Source organism: Takifugu rubripes, chromosome 21, assembly GCF_901000725.2.
Source record: "Takifugu rubripes chromosome 21, fTakRub1.2, whole genome shotgun sequence".
Classification (NCBI taxonomy): Eukaryota; Metazoa; Chordata; class Actinopteri; order Tetraodontiformes; family Tetraodontidae; genus Takifugu; species Takifugu rubripes.
The window spans coordinates 11315926-11335395 of record NC_042305.1 but is presented as its reverse complement, the minus strand read 5'-3'; the positions used below and the strand labels follow the sequence as shown (position 1 = coordinate 11335395).

General features: G+C 45.5%; 1 protein-coding gene across 1 annotated transcript in view; it reads left to right on the top strand.

The window, feature by feature from the left end:
- Window positions 1–1120: 1120 nt before the first annotated feature.
- Window positions 1121–19470, top strand: part of LOC101070471 (zinc finger SWIM domain-containing protein 6) — a 36735-nt gene continuing 18385 nt past the window's right edge. Inside the window, exon 1 of the mRNA XM_003974793.3 lies at window positions 1121–1723. Coding sequence (XP_003974842.1) covers window positions 1291–1723 — 433 coding nt within the window. The 5' untranslated portion in view covers window positions 1121–1290. The remainder of the gene's footprint in view (window positions 1724–19470) is intronic.

Here is a 19470-nt window from a genome sequence, read left to right as displayed (position 1 = left end):
TTATTAGCTCCTTTATGCCTTAAAGAAAGGGGGAAAAGTGATGGGTGTGTACTGATCTTGTACCCTAAAGCTCTTGATGAATAATATGACCTATAAGGCCCCCTTTTCATGACGGAACTATTGAAGTAACATTCCTAACAGATGGGAGGAGGGCCATAGAAGGGTTTCACCACAATTTAGTCAGCACTGGCTGTGGCATTTGCCATAACAGCTATAAGAAAAACTGCTTGTCTAGCCACAAACCCTTAGAAAATTTCTAAACAACCTTTGATTTGGCTTTTTTCTAACAAGTGGACAGACTTTTTTTTTTTTTAAAGTTTGTGCAGTCAGCAAAGCACAACTAGACACAAAGTACTAGTTAAATAGACCCAGAGAGAAGCTTCAAAATTGTCTTAACACACAGTAATTTAATTTCTGGTAAATGCCAACACACTTCAAATGGCAAAGCTACATGTATAACTGTTTCTAAAATTCTTTAATCCAAATTGGCCAGGATGAGCGCGTTAGTTTTCCCACCAGATCCTATTTACACATCACATGCAAATGCATTTTTACATTTCTGTTTTGGTTGTTGCCATTTTTCTAAGAATAGTTGATGCAACAGAGCCATTTCAATTACATGATTGAAAGATCTAACCCAGACCAACTTATTATTTAATAAGGATACTGTGTCGGTGTGTGCTTGTGTGATTAACTGTCCACATCTATTGGCTCTAACTAGCAAGAAGTTGGTGATGGGTGACTAAAGACTTCAAGCATGTCTATATCTTTATGGCTAACACCACCACGTCCTGTCCCTCTTTGACATCAATGTAACAGAGATATCACGTTGTTGCTAAAGAAGTTAGAGGAGGTAACACAAACTCCAAGAGAAAAGGTTGATTCTCTTGCCCTCTTTTACCCCTATGGGAACCTGAGAGACCGCCCCTGGATTAAGTCCCCGCCTTTAAACTCAAATAAGAAAGAAACTTCAAAAGCTGTCGGCCGTCCGGGCTCCGCCCTCGTGCTCCCGAAAGGTTTCACAAAGGATTTGCCGACGTTCGGGAATTCCGCCTCCAGTTCCTTTTATAGCGCCACTCGCGCGCTGGCCGAGTTCCAGGATCCCGCCCATCTCGGTTACTTTGACAACACAAAGGACTTCACGGAACTCACAAGCGCCGCCTCTTTTACCAAATAAGGGCAGTATCTCCATGTACGGCAAACAATCGGTGCGAGATTGCCCTTTTCTCTTCCTTATCCCGTTTATATGATCGGAGAGGAACTGCGCTTCAGGTTGGAAGCGGAGCGATCATGGCCGAGCGAGTCCAGCAGCCCCCAGCCAAGCGGCTCTGCTGCAGGCCCGGCTACAACCCGGGCTGCAGACAGGGGCAGCGGGCTGGAGGAGTCCTGTGTGGCGGCGCGGGGTCCGCTCCGGGAGGATCGGGCAATGGAAAAACGCACAACCCCGAGTCGTTGCTCGATATCGCGGCGCGCAGAGTCGCGGAGAAGTGGCCGTTTCAGCGAGTGGAGGAGCGTTTCGAGAGGATCCCGGAACCCGTCCAGCGGAGGATCGTATACTGGTCATTCCCGAGAAGCGAGAAGGAGATCTGTATGTATTCCTCTTTCAACGCAGGAGGAGAGGAAAGTGGAACTAGCGGGGACAATAATGATGAAACCCAGCTGCCTTTTCTACGGGGTGTCACTCTGCTGGAGGGTGGCTGGGTGGACAACGTACTGCAAGTCGGTGAGTACACCACAGGCAGGGTAACAGCCTGAAATAAACAAAGCACCTAACTCGCACAGTTCGCTTTCCCCCCCCCCGTGGAACCAATCACACGTTTAAAGGGCTTGTGCTTCCTTCCTACGTTTTAAATGCTGGGTATTTCCACACTCGCTCATTCCATAGAGGCGTGAGTGACAATAGCCTATTTTCAGATAAGCCCGTAATAGTAGCCCACTTCTCCTTGTTTTTACCCACTGAGCTGCGCGCATTGAATTGCCCAGAGCCATCCCAATTGGAAGCTGAGCACTTTGTTCCTATTTTTATGTCTTTCCAGCTTTCCGTACCCCCCTCCAATGGGTAGTCAGACAAAAGCCCCCTATATCTTTTCACCGCTGGCTAAATAGATGATATTTAGAAAGGGTGGGAGGGACGGTGATTTAAAGCTACAGTGCTTCTATTTTGTTTGCCAAACACCTTTGTGAAACGCATTGCCTGCATTAGTTTCCAGCAAAAGCCTTAGGTGTAAAAAGAACACGGTGGAGGCAGAGCTGCGTTTATTTTATCCCCATTCTCTCTGCCGGATTATTGATGAGAATGCTGGGGTAAACAGAGGTGGGGTAGGCTCAGAAACCCCCTGCCCGCCTGACTGGCTGGCTGCCTTTGCAAGAGCCCTAATATTTCACTGCAATCGTCAGTGCAATATACTCAGCTGTCAATCTGACTCCCCACCCTTGGAAACGGTTCAGGATTCTAATCACATTAACCACCCCTCCACCTCCACCATCACCACCACCAACCCACATTTCATCCGAATCTTCATGCATTCGGCAAACAAGATTTTATGCATGATCTTCCTTATTCTCCCTTGCTCCCTTCCTCACTTCTTGGCATACTATCCCTCCCAAGAATCTGTGTGGAGATGGCTTCAGCAGCCCTTGTGGGCTCAGAGAATGTGCAGTGCACAATAGTAGCCATGGATCAGGCAGACAGGCAGGCAGCCTCCCCCCTCTCTGGCCTGTTTACCAGATTCCCCAGCATTAGACTCATTTGTGTGTTCTCACTCTTTTGGGGCTTTAGAAACCTAAACACTGCAAAGAGTGAAAGAGGCAGCAGCGCGGTGATATGTGCGTTGTGGAAAAGAGGAAGAAATTGTGACAAAGGGGGTAACAGGGGAACATTTTCTTTCTGTACATGTGTTTTGCGTGAAAGAGAAAGAGAGAGAGGGTGCGGGGGTTTGATAAACACATGGGGGTTGTGCGTGCATCTGTGTGTCTGTGTGTTCCTTCATCTGCACGGGCTGTCAGTTGCATCCTGCATGCTCACAGAGAGTGGAGGATGACAGGCGAGTACACACAGCAGGAGGAGGGTTATGCTGATTGCAATTTTCGCCATGGAATATTTTTTAGCTTGGTTAAAAAAAAAAGTAGGGGGGGGGTGGTGATAAATAAAAGATGCAATCTACTCCAGGGGACAGGCAGCCACTGGAGAATGAGGGCTTAAAAGCAGGGCGGCATGGGAGGGGGGCTGTCAGCATCACATCACACACCACATGTACCGGCCCATCAAACACATACAGTGGGTCTGGCCTGGAAAAAAAAAGTCTGGTTTGGCTGTGAGGGTGTGTGCATGTAGGCGTGCGTGGCTTTTGTGAGGCTTCTTATGCCTGTGCTGTCAGTGGGACGGGGCTGTTGATGATGAAAGACAGTGGAGCAATAGAAGAGATGCAGAGGTTATTGTGTTTGTGTATGTTGGGGGGGGTAGCTAATATACTTGAATGGATCTGCTGTCGTATTCTTCTCCTCCCCCCTCTCTTCTTTTCTACCTCCCTCTCTCCCAAGTGAGCAGCTATAAAACTCTCCATATTTACTCCCCTAAGGCCAACTACCAGCCCCCAGTCTCCTGTGATTATTTATCTTTTTCTGAACGACATTAATCACATACTTTTTCCTTTTCCTCCCCCTCTCCACATCTTTCCATACATCAGTGCTACAGTGAGAGTGGATAGGGGGGTGAAGTTTCAAGGGGAAGAGCAATAGATCGGCTGATATCAAAAAACAGAGGGGAAGCCTAGGGGGAAAAGTGGGTGGAAATGCAAAAGAGGAAAAGAGGCATTGAAATGGCGATTGCAAGAGAAGGGGGTGTATGACTCTAAAGAATGAAGTGCAGAGATAGGGAATGAGTGAGATGGATGGGTTGCTTTCTCTCCGCTGCAAGCTCATCTGTTCCAATGCCAGCCTCCCAGATAAATATTCATATATGAATGGAAGTGTTATCTAGTGGTCCACTTCTCCCGTTACAGCAGCAGCATCCAGCCCCCTCTCGACGTCTCCCGGCTTTAGAATTATTGTTGAATTGCTGATCAAGCAGTGAAAAACACACTTCACCTCAACCCGGAGGAAAAGCTTCTGTGGTTATAACACAACACCGCAAAAACAATGCAAATGGCGAGCATCACACATGCGTGTTGCCTCCCCCGGAAAAGACGACTGTCTGCCATAAAATCACAACATTGTCACACCCACATATTGCGGCTAATCTCCCTTAGCTCGCTGGTCAGAATGCCACAAACAAGCATTATTTAACTCGATGAGAATCTTGCAAAGCTTCCCGTTGTGATCATAGCATCTGTTCTCCAGGCCCGATTGTCTAGCGTTAGCCTCAGTGGCTCACAATGCTGAAAGGAAGGTTAGTATTATGGTGGCCCGTCCTCTAATTATAGAATTCTAATCCCATGGCTTTAACATGGCATGACAAAGCATGTTTGCACTTCATTACCCTCCTTCCTGCTTGAGTCGTCCTGTCGGGGGGTCAAGTTCATCCCGCGTCTTTCATTCATTTATGACAAGCACTGTCCTGCTCCTCCTCCCTTTGACCCGCTCGTGCCTTTATTTCCAACTCCCCCATCTGCCTTCAGGGGATTGTGCCAGGAGGTAAAATAATAATAATAATAACACAACCCTCCCCTCCCCCCCGATACCCACAGCGCACCACCACCTCACTTACTATCCTGTTACCGTGAGCTCCGTGTCCCTGTGGAGTGACATACTGATGCCTGGCATATGTTTTCCGCTGCAATGTCATTACCGTAAGCTACATGCTACAGCCTACTTTCCCTTGTTAGGCTTTTTTTTTGTAACACGAAGCTGCATGTCATTTTATCATGCAGCTGCCCCAAATCTGAATTACGACCTGGACTCTTTTGAGATTGTTTTTGAATTCAATTTGAATGAAAGTGGATGTATATATCGCATCGCCTGCTGTAGTGTGTTTTCCATCGTGGCGTTGTTGGGTGAGGGAGCCGATAAAATGTTGACTTTCCCAGGCTTAAAATATCACTGAATGTCCATGGCATTCATGCCTGGTTTTTGTGTGAATGTCATCACGGATTGGTTTGAGCGCTCATGCATGTGCATACGCACGTCTGTATGTGTGTGTGTGTGTGTGTGAGAGAGAGAGAGAGTGTGTAGTGCATCTGCATACTCATAACTCAGGTTAATTTGTTCATGCTCTGGAGAATCTTAATTTGGTCCTGCATCATCTATACTCCCTTTCTCACCCTCCTTTCTGATCACAAAGTCGATGAAACCAACAAACAATAAAGAGGTTGTTGTTGGTTCATCTTACTAACCATTATTTTGGTAAACAAGATGAGTTGTAACAGAGACTTGACTAAAGCTTACGTTTGACAGCTCAAATGTTGCCTGATTTGAGCTGTGAAGCCAACTTATATTTCTAATGCGAGAACACACACCTTTTTGAGGTTTTATTTCTGATGTGAAAGAATTCCAAAGAGTTCCAAAGGAACCTACATAGACATGTAAAGCATTTTGCCCACCAAGGTGCAGAATTTAGGACGCTGATCATCAATTTTGCACAATCATGTTGTCTGCAAAACCCTATCAGACTCCAGGTTTCTGATGGTTGTGGGCTTTTGAACACGCTACAGTAATATATTCACACATCATGTGTAATAATGTGTTTGTCCTAAACAGACTCTCATTGTGAATCAGAAATGATAAAAGTGGGCAAAATATTACCAGGCTGAAAGGTGACACCTTCCAGGGACTACTGATTCTGGATCGGGGCCTTGGGTCTAAACCGAGCCACGTGATCATCCTTGATCTTGTATCGTCATGGAAACATGGCTCAGCCCGGAGCAAGTGTAAACAAATGGCTATCCAAAGAGGAGAGAGGGGCACCAACCGCATCCAAGTGAAGAGACGAGTCTTTAGGGAAAGCGCTCTCTTTCACTCTACTCTGTTGTTGTGAGAGAGCTGAATCCAAGCCTTTGTTCCATTTGTTGAAAGGATAAAATGATAGGATACATGTCATGTTTAGTACAGTGGAAAGATGATGTCTTCACTCCATATTTTATATGATTGTTTTATTTTTTTTGTGATACTTTTTACAGTAAGGCTTTGGATTGCATTAAGCCTGTCAGACATTTAAAATTGATTAATACAGGTTTTTTTCATCATTAAATTAAGTGGCATGTGCAATATGCAAATATTTACATTGACTGTGAGAAGTTTTAAAAAGACACCTGGGTAACTGATCTGTCCCCTCCCTGGGGGTAATTTAAAGATGAAGCGTGGAGCTGATCATGCTGCAGTCCATCAACTGGTGGACACACTGCAATATTCAGTAGAACTTGCAAGATACTAGCTAAAATAGCAACCAATTCACTCCTGCTTTTCACATTACCCTATTTACAGTGTTGCGTTGATAGGATGACATATTCCTTATGTAGCCAGCCTACAAACCCAATGGTCCAAAAAGTGATTATCACATGCCCAACTCCTGACTCTAACCTTATTCATAGAACCAGATGTGCGCCTTGATATTATTACTGCCACAAATCATATCTTCCTTTAGCCTGCCCTGACAACGAGCCACAATGGTCTGCCTGCTACTCTTCACATTTCCATCACTGGTTGCCCATGGTACCATTACACAGTTAGAGAATTCAACCCTCTCAGACTCGCCCTGTCTGCCTTATGTCCAGTCCTTCCACCTGATTGGAGCCAATATTATTCCCAGTCCCATTCCTGGTGCCAGACACAGCCACTTCCTCCCTGCATCTTTTATATCCCTTTTCCAGGCCTGGCCGCCATGCTTCTGCCATGCTCTCGGTGCTATTACCACATTTCCCATTGACAGTGTTTTAAAATTACTCTGCATGTTAATATCAGCTCATTTCCAAAGTTCATTTTCATTCCCTTCATTAAATAAAAGTAATTTATGTAATGAAGTACCACCAGTAGTTGTCTTAAATTTTGCCCTGTCCTTGTTCCAACCTGACCTCGTCTCCTCTCCCAGTCTGTGGCCGCTAGATCCTCAGCTGGCTGAGTCTGTCCTGGAATCCAGTGTTCCTTCCACAGAGCTTTTTGCTCCTCTTCTTGTCTGCGAGCACAGTGACGTGAGCAGAGGGAGCGGGAAACAGAAAGGATACTAAATCTACAATGACAAGGCCCTATTAAAAGCAGTTTTTTTCAATTTCATCTAATGACTTTTATTACCAGCCACCCTTCTCTCTTCGATTTGGCAATAATAACAACAGGGGAATGCGACGCTCTGCACTCTCCTATCTGATGTTCACTTTCAGCTTTTTTTCTTTTTAATGAATTCCTCTTTGCACCAGTGGGCTGCTGAAATAAGCACAAATCAGTCCAAGACCATACTCGCTGCAGTGGAGGGTTCTATGTGTGCAGCTCTGTCTCTCTGTTTCTGTTTTTGTGTGTCTGTGTGTGTGTCTGTGTGTGTGAGAGAGAGAGAGAGAGAATGCATGTTCGGTCAACAACTGTTTCAGTGTGAGTAGGGTTTGATCAACCCAAAGACGGCGCGTATGTTGATGTGTACACATAATCACTGTATGCTAGCCTGGAGAGTATATTCCTTATCTATTCTTGGTAAAATTGGCAGAAATTACAACTGCAAACTGCGTCTTTGTCAACTATATTTAACAAGCATCCATAAAATCATAAAAAGATCCATTCTTTTGGCTTGTATCACACATATCTGTGTGTGACTACCAGCATATGCTTGGACTTTGTGTGATAATGGCTTGGTGAGCATGTTTATGGGGGTGTGTAAGGCTGAATAAAGGTGAGGCACGTTCACGATAAGAAAGTGGATGACATTCCCGTCTGTCGTTGTTCCCACTCCAGCCCATTTTCGCTCCTGCATGCACAAACCCTTGCTTATTTGGACATGACACATCCTTTAAGATGAACGCGTCATGGTGCCAGATAGGAGGCGCCTCGTTTGTTGGCGCAGTAGACATTCCGATTTTCGTTACTGCTGACCCCACGACACATCAGAACGCATAGACAAAGGTGCTTGCTCATTGACTGGTTCCTCCCCCAGCATTATGCCGGCCCAGTGTTGACCTCTTAACTTGACCCGCCCCCCCGAGGGATTTGCTAAAGCTAAAGGTCAATCTGGTCAGACTGTGCCTCCAGTGGCCAATTTCTCCACATGAAAGATGGAGTCAAACTCTCGATTATTGTTTTTCAATAATCGACACCTTGCTTGACTGGATATGCCTTTTGCACATGAGACTAGCCTATTTCTGTTAGAGGTCTTGAGTTATCTTGTCCTTTTGTGGCAATCTCTGGAATCGTAGCTGGTCGGAGAAGGGAAATTTACCCCCTTTCTCCTTGCTTGACATGCTCAAGTGCCGCGTGAGCTATGCAGGGGAGGAGGCCTTGAGAGTGTGAGGTGCCTCTGGCTGTGCCTGGTCCAGCGATGTCGTGGCTGTGTGGCATGTGAGACATGCATTCACTGCACAGTGGTGGAACTGAATAGACTCTGAAAGGCTCTCCAGGCATGAGAGACAGAGAGTCTGACAAAGAAAAGAAAACGAAGGAGATTCATGAGGAAGGAAAGGCAGGCTTTCAACTGTCTATGGAATTTTGTTTACCCTTCAAAACATTGTTGCCCAAAAGGGTTTTTTCCTTCCTGCTCATTTCTTGCTTGTTTTATTTTCTAAGCTTATTGTTGTTTTACCTCATTTTCTTGTATTTTAAATTCTAATATCCACACACTCAAGTTAGTTGAGCACCCATCCCTTCTCTCCTTCTGAATGTTCTATTTTCGTTTCTCTGGCCAGCCAATAGAAACTCATATCTTATTTACTCTGTCCCTATCTAGATACAGCATGTTTCCATACTGCTTCCTGTGTTGGAACTCCCAGAGGAAAGCTAGCCAGCTAGCTTCAGCTCTCTGAGCTTTGCTCAGGCAACAGTCTGCATCCAGACCTCAGAGGCTATCACTGTTTCTACATTTAGAAGCACTCTGTTTACCACTTTCTGGAATTAAGGGGGGAACAGGACTTGGCCTGTTTGACATGCCATTTTTTCCTGTGGATTTTAAATGGTGATTTCCAGGCATTTCCGAAAGTTGTGGAACCCAAGGAAGCCAATCCAAATTGCAATAATTTGTCTGTTATCTGTAATTAGATGAATTCTGATTGAAATCTTAATTGGCCAGCTTCATGCTTCCCTTTGTGTCAACAAAAGTAATTATCTGAATGATAATTAAGGTGTTACATAAAATATTGTCTTCATATGTGCTATAAAACTTTTGTATCAGCATTAGTTATTTCGGTTTTTTTTTTACAAAATGTAGTTAGCCTTATCTACGTAACCTTCCCCTTTTCCACCTTACAGTTGCATTTCTATCAAACATCCGATGAAATTATTATTTTTTTTACCATTAATAAGAGAAAAGCATTCAACGAGTAACTTAACTGAAGGCACACTCTGCACTCTATTGTTTATATTCTGTATATATATATATATGTATTCGATGTAAACGAGATTATGTCCATGTGACAGCAGTGTTGGCTGATTGTTGTGTGGGGGTGTTATATCATGTTGTGTGCTGTCATATTTCCCCTTCCTTTTTTGTCAGTCACTACGTTTGCATACCCACTGAAAAATTGAATTATTGCCTTAATCCAACTACATCTGGACAACTGAAATGCATTTAAATGCGTTAGGCTGACTGATATTGCTGCTCTCCGTATCCGAATAAGATACCTAGATAATGTGATTGGAAATCGATTTGCTCAGGCATGTACACACACTCTACATTCCCTATGCTGGCATATGAACCCAGAAGAAAAACATCTCTCGAAAGCACCACGATCATGAGGGATGGTGTGCATGTTATCTGAATAATAAGCAACAGGTACATTATGTTTGACATGAACAAAGACATACTATTATCTATCTTCCTTTTGTTGAAATTTTGGTCTCCCACCTGACTCCAGTTGTTTATTTTGTGGCTCAATAGGTCAACTGGAAATGGAGGTGTATTAACCTGCTGAAAAGATGCATATTGCCACCTAGTGTTGGGGAGGACGACATGTTTACATGCATGTAAACTGCGACAAAGGCCAAATTCTGACGAGATGCTGAAGTCCAATTTTGAGCATGGCTCAATTAATTTGGGCATGTAAACGTACTGACTATGTACTCTAAGTAGAAAGGTCTCCCCATCTCAAAATTCCTACTTGCTATTCTGCTTTGTATCTCCAGAGTAGTGCACTTGCCTGGATATAAGATGAGGAAGCAGGATAGTTCTGTCCTGTAGAAATTTCTTGATGTAAAGTACAAAATCTAACATTTGTTCACATTATAGAGGATGACTGTCGGGCCAGTTTGTCCGCATTTTGTCCACCTGTGTCTGGCTACCTCGATGTCGGGACGTTACCGAGATAGCTTTCCCTCCTGGGTAGCTACATCGCCGCACATCCCAGCCATTCCTGGCCATGACAGGCCATCCCATGGAGACATGGGTAATGGTCCTCTTTGATGTACAGCCAGATTGAATTGGACTGGATGGCAGATACACGCCAAAAATAACAAAAGGAGGGGAGAGAAAGAGAGGGGGTGGAGAGCGAAACGGGGAGGGATGAGGCAAAGCGATCAATAAAGCAGGGACACATCACCTAATAAAGATTTATTCCCCCCTCCCCTCCATCCACCTTGCCAGGGCAGAAAAGGGGAGGAGAGAATGTGATTAGTGAACTTCTTCTCCCAGAGTGCTTGATAGCGCATGCGTATGTGCACACAAACATCTCATCTAAACCAGTGCTTTGAGTGTATTTTTTGCATCTTTTGTGTGTTTATCACATGTGTCTCTCCTGAGAGCGGGGGGGGGGGGGGGGGGGGGGGGGGGGGGGGTAAAAACAATCTTGTCGTTTGTTCTGCTGGCAGTGGCACTATCAGCTGCAGCTGCGTCCCTGCCTCTCTTCCTCTCTGTCTTCCTGTCAGCTAATATTTAGTTAATCTTTGGTCTGGGACCTACGGGACTGGCCAGAGCTCCTGGTGCCCCATCCATCTCATACTGATCTATATTCCATGCTGGATCCCTCTGCCATTAACCACCACCGAGGGAAAGAGACGGGAACAGAGTGACACAGAGGTACAACAGTGGGGAAAGGGCAAATGGGTGGAGGGAGAGTTGTAGAGAGGCAAGAGAGTGATTGAGAGCGAGCGCAAGGGGGAAAGGGACGAGACGAGAGTGGCTGACTTCTCCAGAGGGTAAACAGTGTAGACGGCGGTCGGAAAAAGCCCAGTATAGGTGGAGAAGTACCAAGAGAAATAGGCACAGGTGTAGGAGTTAGTGATCTATGTGCGCTGTATAGAAAGTACCACTTCAGTGATATGCATCGTGTCATAATGGGAGGGGTCCACCTGGAAGGAGTGCTGAGTCACTCACTAGAGAGCAGACTAAATGCTTTTATTGCAGACGCCCAGTCCCTCTGAATGGAATATAATAGGCCATAAAGTGCTTGGCCAGCAATGGCTACTTGCCCCATGGCAGACCCTCGCCCCCTGGCTCCACCTACTTCAAATCTCATTTCACCACTTTTATGGAAAGAAAGCCTCGTGCGTACTCTGCTTTAATCACATTTTCTTTATATCGCTCTTTGGATGATTTCTATTGTATCATTACTCTTTCCTCGGTGCTCCAAATGCATGTCTCCTTCACTCACAGAGAGCTTTCTCCTCACAACTGCACCATCCTATCTGCACTTCTTCATTCTCTGCACCATACTGGGGGGAGGGGGGAGGGGGTTGACACCTGTTCAGAATGTTAGTGTATGTTTAGGGTCATGCCTGCAGGTCATCTGAAAAGAATGGCAGTACTGTTGTGGAAGCACAACTGGTTGCGACAGAGGCAGCCAGCGAATAGCACGGTGGCGACAGAGGAGGATGGAGGGAGGGAGGGAATGAAGGGAGTGAGCAGGAGGGCCGGCGGAGGAAGAGTGGCTGCATAGCCAGTGAGCCTTAGCCACCTTCTGTCAGTCTGTCTGCTCTCAGCTCTGTTTTCTCTCTCACAGGAATCTAATGACTTTTCCACTGTCCTCTTTCCAAACCTCCAGCACCACCTTCCATCCACCCCTTCTCTAGTCCTTTCCTCCCCCTCTATTGCAGTGCAACTTTTCCCCACTCTCATTCCTCTCATTGCCTCTCACTTTCCACTCACCCAATAGAAAGTCTTCCTTAAAGTTTCCTCACAGTCTTTTCCTGCTGCTTCCTCCGCTGTCTACCCCTCCCGTTGCTCTCCCTTCCAGCTGCTGGCCAGGGGAACAGCTGACTAAATCTAAAAGCTGGGGCCCCTGGTTCTGGCCCCGGCTACAGCACCGGCTTTGCCACAGCCCCCTCCCAACCTCATTCCTCCTCTGGCCTCTAGCCCTGGCTCCTCTCTTAGCAGCCCCAGCTCAGACCTGGCACTGTCTCTCAGCCTCGGATCCAGCGCTGCCTGGGTCTGGGTTGTTCCCTCTAGCCAGCCCCTCCATCTCATTTTGGAGCTGAAAAGCCCCCTTTCTATTGCTCTATGTGTTCCCTTAAGCATCACATCCTCATCTCTCCTTTATTCTCTTTTTGTTCACTGTAAACTTACATCCAGTTCATTTGCTCCCATCTCTCTTGCAGCAATGAGCTATAGCTGGGCCGTTGGTATTGTCCCAACTTATCTGGACACAGGCTCCATCCAGTTTGGCTGTTTTTTAGTTATCTGGCTCCTATTCCCAGTATCTCTAGCCAGGCATCTTCCTCTTGTTGGCTAGTAACATTAGTCACTGTAACTCATTGTGGCTTGCTTTACTTCGAGCCACATTTAGCTTGTACATTTGTTAGTTTCTGGCTCAGCGCTTTGTATGAATCTATTCTGTTTCTTGAATGGCTCTTATGCTGCTTTTCCACTGCATACAGCTACTTATCTTGTCGTATTTCTTCCAATTTTTTGTACTTGTCCACTGCAAATAATAACCACTCAATGCTGGAAACCCCTCTGACACAGAAACCACAAAAGGGAAGAAAATAAATATTTTTTATGCCCTTATGAATGTGGCAAAGAGACAACCAGTCGCTAAAACATACAGGAGAACAGGGGAATGTTTTACGTTAAATTGACAAGAGTTCGGCATCTGTTTCTGTATTCAACCTACTGTAGCTATAATGTGTCAGTTCAGCCCATTTGTAGTCTGCAATTGGGATGAGAGCAGCAGGTTCTGTGCATTTTCTTTGTCTCGTTGCTGTCCCAGCTAAGCAGTAACACATATGTGTGTTGTGCAAGAGTTTGAACTATTTGACACATGATTGACAATGTAGGGGAAGGATCACAGAAAAAGTCTATTAGGAAGTGGGCCTTGTCACATCTCCAAGGAAGCCGGGGGCTTGAGCTAAATCGCTGCTGAAGCAAAGGAACCCTAGTATGGCCCTACCCCCTCTTTCCATAACCGATGTGGCTGTCAAAATAAGGCTTGTGTGATTAGGTGCAGGCCCAGGTTCCACCATCACTCTTCAGACAATGTACGTAGAAGACACTTGTCGGTGCCCTCTCACTGTTTTCTGACACTCAGCTGCAGAGAGATGAGTGACAGAGGGCTGACAGAGTAAACTCAGAAAGTACCTCGCAGCGACAGTGACACACACACACACACACACACACACACATACATACACACAGTGAGCCATGGAAACTGAGGTAAGAAAAAGGAGTTTTTCAGATGAAATAATCTGGTTAAAAGTCTGTTACATTTGAGTTTTTCTGCTTGGTTTGGCAACGGAAAAATAAAAATAAGCTTGTCAAAATTATCAACACTACAGGAAAGGTGACTGGCAAGCCACAAACATTTCAGTATTATATTTGGCAGCACTTTGCAACATACAGTTATCTATAGGTTTTTCACATCCTTTAGACTTGGAGGTTGCCTTACCACAGTCTATGTCTATTCACTGCCATACTTCTAAGCTTGGCCACATATAAAATATATCTTGTCTGGGGATGTGTATGCTTTTGAAATACTGTACATCAGTTGACTCTGTACATGTCAGTCAAGAGGCAAAAGCTGCTGTTTCAAAGGCTTTAATCTTGCGAGCCAGATTTGAGGATTATACGTGTTGGTGTCTTACCATGGATGGCTCTTTAACATGGTGACTAAAATCTTGAACAGGATCCAATGAGGTCATCAAACATGACCTCCTGGAACTAATCGAGTCATTTTTCAGTCAGCATGGAGATGATATCATAGTTGATAAAGATGATATCATCTTCTTTGGCTGGACTGTACAAACCTGCAGAATGATGCAGGACTACAGTGTAATGCTACTACCTAATGTTAATTGTATCTAGTACCAGACTATTTATTCCTCTCACGGTTAGTCTGATGCCCAAAAAATCATTGTGTTTCATTTGGGAGGGGGCAAGCTATGTTTCTTTGTGGAGTCACTTCTAGTGTTGCTGACTGACAGATGTGGGATGATTAAAGTAAACCACACTGTGTCACTCACACACCCTCACCACTTATTTAGCAATAAGGCACAACAGCCTTATCTCGTGGTGTGGATTCTTCAAAATACTGAGGATATTTTTTTTTTAAAGCAAGAGGGAACAGAGACAGATGACAAAGAAGCTACCATGCAAACAGCTACAGGGGCTGAAAGGAAGAGGGGCGCAAAATAATCGCACCTACACTGAATTCTCAAAGGCATTGTCAATCAAAACCAGCTTTTCACTTTTTTAATTTTAGTGGCAAATTGAAGTCTTGGACTCGAATAAAGTTTTTCTGTTTTTACAGGAGCTTTAGTTCCTACAGTTGTGCTAAAAGTGTAAAAGCTAATGTGATATAAGCTGCTTTTTCCCCCCTGCATTTTTAATACCTGAAGACTGCCCCCCCCCCCTCTTTTTGGCTTGTCTTGCCCTTTCTTCTGTCCAAGATGGCACCCTTTGACTGTCATTGACCTAATTTGGGCAAATTTCACTGACCTACTTCATGGGTGACTGCTGACTTGCCCATGGGAGGGGATTCTCCATCATACACAAGCATGCGATTTCTTCCCTGGCTTTATGACCCTCAGCACTCCTTTACAGTTGCCATGGCACCCCTCAGATAACCTCCCTTCCCCCCTTGAACCCACTGGCTCTGACCCCATTTGGCCCGCTGGCACCCCCAGATGAACTTAATGAGGAATTCAGTCATCAAATATAAACAAAGCAGTCGGCCTCTCAGAGGCGATCTATTCCTTTGCTTCATATGTATTTAAAGAGATATAATTGGCGTAACTGCATGCAGCACGATTATTTCTCTGTCATCCATGAGACTGTTAATTTGAACCATTTTGGCTGAATATTACACAAGTGCCTTTCATGTGCAGACAATCACGGTAATTACTTTGCAAAGTTAGATGGATGAAGAGTAGAGTCCAAGGACCCATGGCAATCCCAAATGAGAACTGGCATCTTTAACCTACTTGTATTAAAATGAATTCAGGCATGAGTTGACTCGCCTTGCAGACTAAGTCCCTGTTGACCAGACAGGGATGATACTCTGGAGAATTCTGGAAAATGTGCTGTCATAATTAGTTTAGCCCTTCTCTGTCTGCAGACTCCCATGAGGGTATGTTAGTTGAAAGCCAATTAAACCCGATTTCTTGTTTTCGTCATGGTCATTTATAACTATTCCTCAAGCTACGATTGTTTTTTCATTTCTATGTTGGAGGACCTGCCTTCTAACCTGATTCCTTGTGGGTCTTTGTGCACATTGGTGTGAAATGCCTGCCATCGTAAATAATACTGGGGCTACACATGCAAACACACACTTACACATGTGTTGTCCTGGCAACACATAGAGATGTCAACAAAGAGAATCCAGGGTGAACATTGTTTGCCTCTTGTCCACTAGGGGGGCAATTTATCACAACGATGGCACAAAGAACAGTTATTAGCATGAAAGTAGAGCTGTTGCTTAGAAATATGGGGCCCTGGTTTGACATGAGCAGACTGCTGAAGTTGAACAAAAACCTTAAAACATTTGGAGATGGGGGAAGAGAGAATGCAAAGGGGTTAGTTGTTAAGTCTTTTCTGCTATTGTACCCCTAACACCCTCTTAGAATGCTTGGAGTGTGCAATGCTTAGAGTTGGGAAGAGTAAATCTGCTTGTCGTGCTTTATAGTTTATCCTTAAGCAAGCGGTCCTAACACCAACGCCAATATTTATGGGAATAACCCGCAGGCAAGACAATCGACTATCACGATTCACCAGAGACATGTTCAACCTTTCCGTCCTCCCCTGCGCCCTCCGCTACCCGTGACTTATCCTCATCCCAGTTAGACCCATTCTCTGCATTGATAATGGTGCCAAGTGGCCCGAGTCGCTTGCCGGAGCTGCCTTTGTCTTTTAAAATTTGTGCATATGCACGTGCGCAGCATTTAAGACGGGACCACAGATTATACACGGGCGTTAGCGGCTGTTTGAGAGATGCTGGGTGACGCGTGTCAAGTGATATTAAATGTGAGAGCACCTCCTCTCTCGCTCACTCCCCCTTCCAGTCTGCCCATCTCTTTACCCTGGGTTGTGTCTGCTGTTGTTAGTGTGAGCTATGACACGTTCCATTGGGGATTTAAGGAGAAAGGAGACCAATCTGATGTCCAAGGCCTCACATCTGTGCTGGACGCGGCCACATTGGCCTGGATTCAATAATCTTCTGAAAAGTCGCTGGACAAAGAGGTAAATAGGTTGTGTGCGCATGTAGCAGGGGCATTTCGCTCTTTGTAATGTCAGAACATGTTTTCTGACGTTTGTGACCTATATAGCGGTAGCAGAAAATTAATGGCGTGTTTTCATTTTACTTGCTAGTGTAGCTGACAAAGATCGTTTTTGATTACATTTGTATTTGACATTTACATCCAACAAAGATGAATCTCGTTTACATCCAGGTTTGTTATGTCCTATGTTGAAAAAGTAATATAAGGTGTAAACGAACATCGGCCTATGAAGTCCGTGCATGTTTGTGTTCCTCGTCTCTTTCCCCTGTGTCTGACAGTACTAGCATCGGGATGGTGTGCTCAGTACTGTAGGTGTGAGTGGAGGGGTGGTGGTTGATGAGCAGGGAGAGGCTTCCAGCAGAATGTGGCGTGTGCTGCTGACCAGAGAGTGGCAGCGGTGACCTCAGTGACTCCGGGAAGGAAGGGGTTAAGCGCGAGTCGGCAGAGCTGCATTGGCTATGTTACGCAAAACTGGCGGCTGGCTGAAGCTGAAAGGGGAAGTGCTGAGCTCAGAGGAACACTGGCTCGGAGCCACCGCTCCCTCCTCCCTCCTCTGAAACTCCTCACCCTCCCCCGGCCCTCTTCACCGCCACAGCTGAGCGCTCCCCATGCTTCCCACTGCCAGGCGTGGTGATGTGTGTTTGTGTGTCTATGTGCCTGTGCTGGAATGCAGCATCCCCCTCGGCTAGGGCCTGTGTGTGCAGTTGTTGATGTGTGTGGGTGTGCACGTGTGTGTGTGTGTGTTTGTGTGTGCGTCTGTCTGGAATGATGCCTCCCCTTGTCTAGTGAGTGACGTCAGTACACACACAACGGGTCAGCTTAGGGCTAGGCAACGTTCGGTGCGGGTGTGTGATTGTCTGTGTGCGCATATGTGTGTGCATGTGTGGGTGTGTGTGTATGTGTGTTAGTCATGGGAGCTGGAATGGGGGAGGAGTCAGTTATTGGAAAGATAAAAAGAAAAGAGGAGGGGCTGTTTGTGAGCAGAAGGAGGTTGGCTGCAGGGAGTCAATGAAGCCAGCCACATGAAGGCATTGTGTGTGTGTGTGTGCGTGTGTGTGTGTGTGTGTGCGTGCGTGTGTGTGCATGTGCGTGTGCGTGTGTGTGTGTGTGTGCCTCGGCTGGCTGTCCAAACAAATGGAAAGGGTAAAGATTCTAAGGTTATTTCCTGGCACGGCCTAGTGAGTCACGCTCTAATTTCTCTCTTATTTCCAGCCCATTTCTGTTATTGCCCAGGTATTTTTCTCGTGTCGATTAATTCCCTCCACTCTGCCGTGTTCATTTCAATGTGGGTGTGTGCTGCCAGTACCATTTTCACATTCCTTTTTAAAATCCCAGATAAAATCCATTCCATCCATTTGTTTCTTTACCATTAATGTTTGTAGACAACCAGGTCTTTAGAAATTAAGCATCCATGGTGATTTCTGACCAGCGCTCATGCAAGGTTTCAACAAGGCAACGCGCAATGATGCTCGAATCGTGGCCTTTTTCACCTCGGACTGGCCTTCAAAGGGTGAAGGACAATAGCGATATAACCACTGTATAGGTTTGTCATTAGAAAGATACTTAAACGCTAAAGTAGCAGACAATGGTTTTTCAATGGATCCCATTACCTCCGTGTACAGCGCGTGTGGCTCTACTGGGACAGACATCCGCTAATTACACACATTAATTTCAAGCCAGCTGTAATTTCATTCACACTAATGAACCTTGCACATGGATTGGGATAATGTATAGTTAATGTACAGCCAGGAGACGGTATTAGGAGGCTACTGACTTCTCCAGTGACAGATTTGCTGAATGGCGGCATAAAGGACAGTTCACCCAATACCACAGTGGTACCACTCTGAAATTACACCTGCAGTAATTTTATACTTAATGCTGTTCTTCCAAGTTTCCGCTATATTGATGTTAATCGAAACAGATATTTGCTGCCATGAATGTGATATGAATAATATGAATCATTGATGCACCTCTTTCTGGTCTGTTTCATCCATCTGTTACAAACGGAAATCAATCCAGACTTCACAGCTTTTGTCTCGCGTGTCCCTGGACAGAGGATTGGCTGTCTTTCTGAGCAGGTCAGCTGTCTCTCCAGCAGCCTTTGGGATCAGTCAGTGGAGCAGTAGCAACAGCTCCGCCTGACAGGCCCACTCCAGCAAAATTAGAATCCATTTTGAAAGTGATGGTTAGAAAATTGCGAGTCATTCCTGATGTGCTGCATGGCAACTAAGTGGCAGCAGCGCAGAAGTCAACTGTCATTTCAACCACCGGCGGATGACAACTCCAATCAACCACGCAGCTGTCGCTACACGCACGCACATCCATTCTTCCCCATCTCATGATGAGGATGCAGAGCTTTCCCCCGGAATCTGGAGCAGACGCCATAGCATTTGAATTTGCAGTCTCGCAACATTAAATTCTGCTACTTCCTGTCTTTGGAGATAGATGTTCAGATCGTGATTTAGTGCATCCGTGGAGGACGAGGAACGCGCACAGAAGAAGAAAAGGTTTGGGTCTACCAGAGGGCTTTTGGCACAAATCGGACCACTCCTGAAACTCAGCTGTGTTGTTCCAGCTTGTTCCAGGGTGGGCACAACACACACCCATACACTGACACGCACTCACACATAAGCCTGGAGCGAGGTCTCCTGCAGAATTGCATTGATCTCTGTTTATAGTCTCTGTGTGGGTGCTTTCTTATAGGAC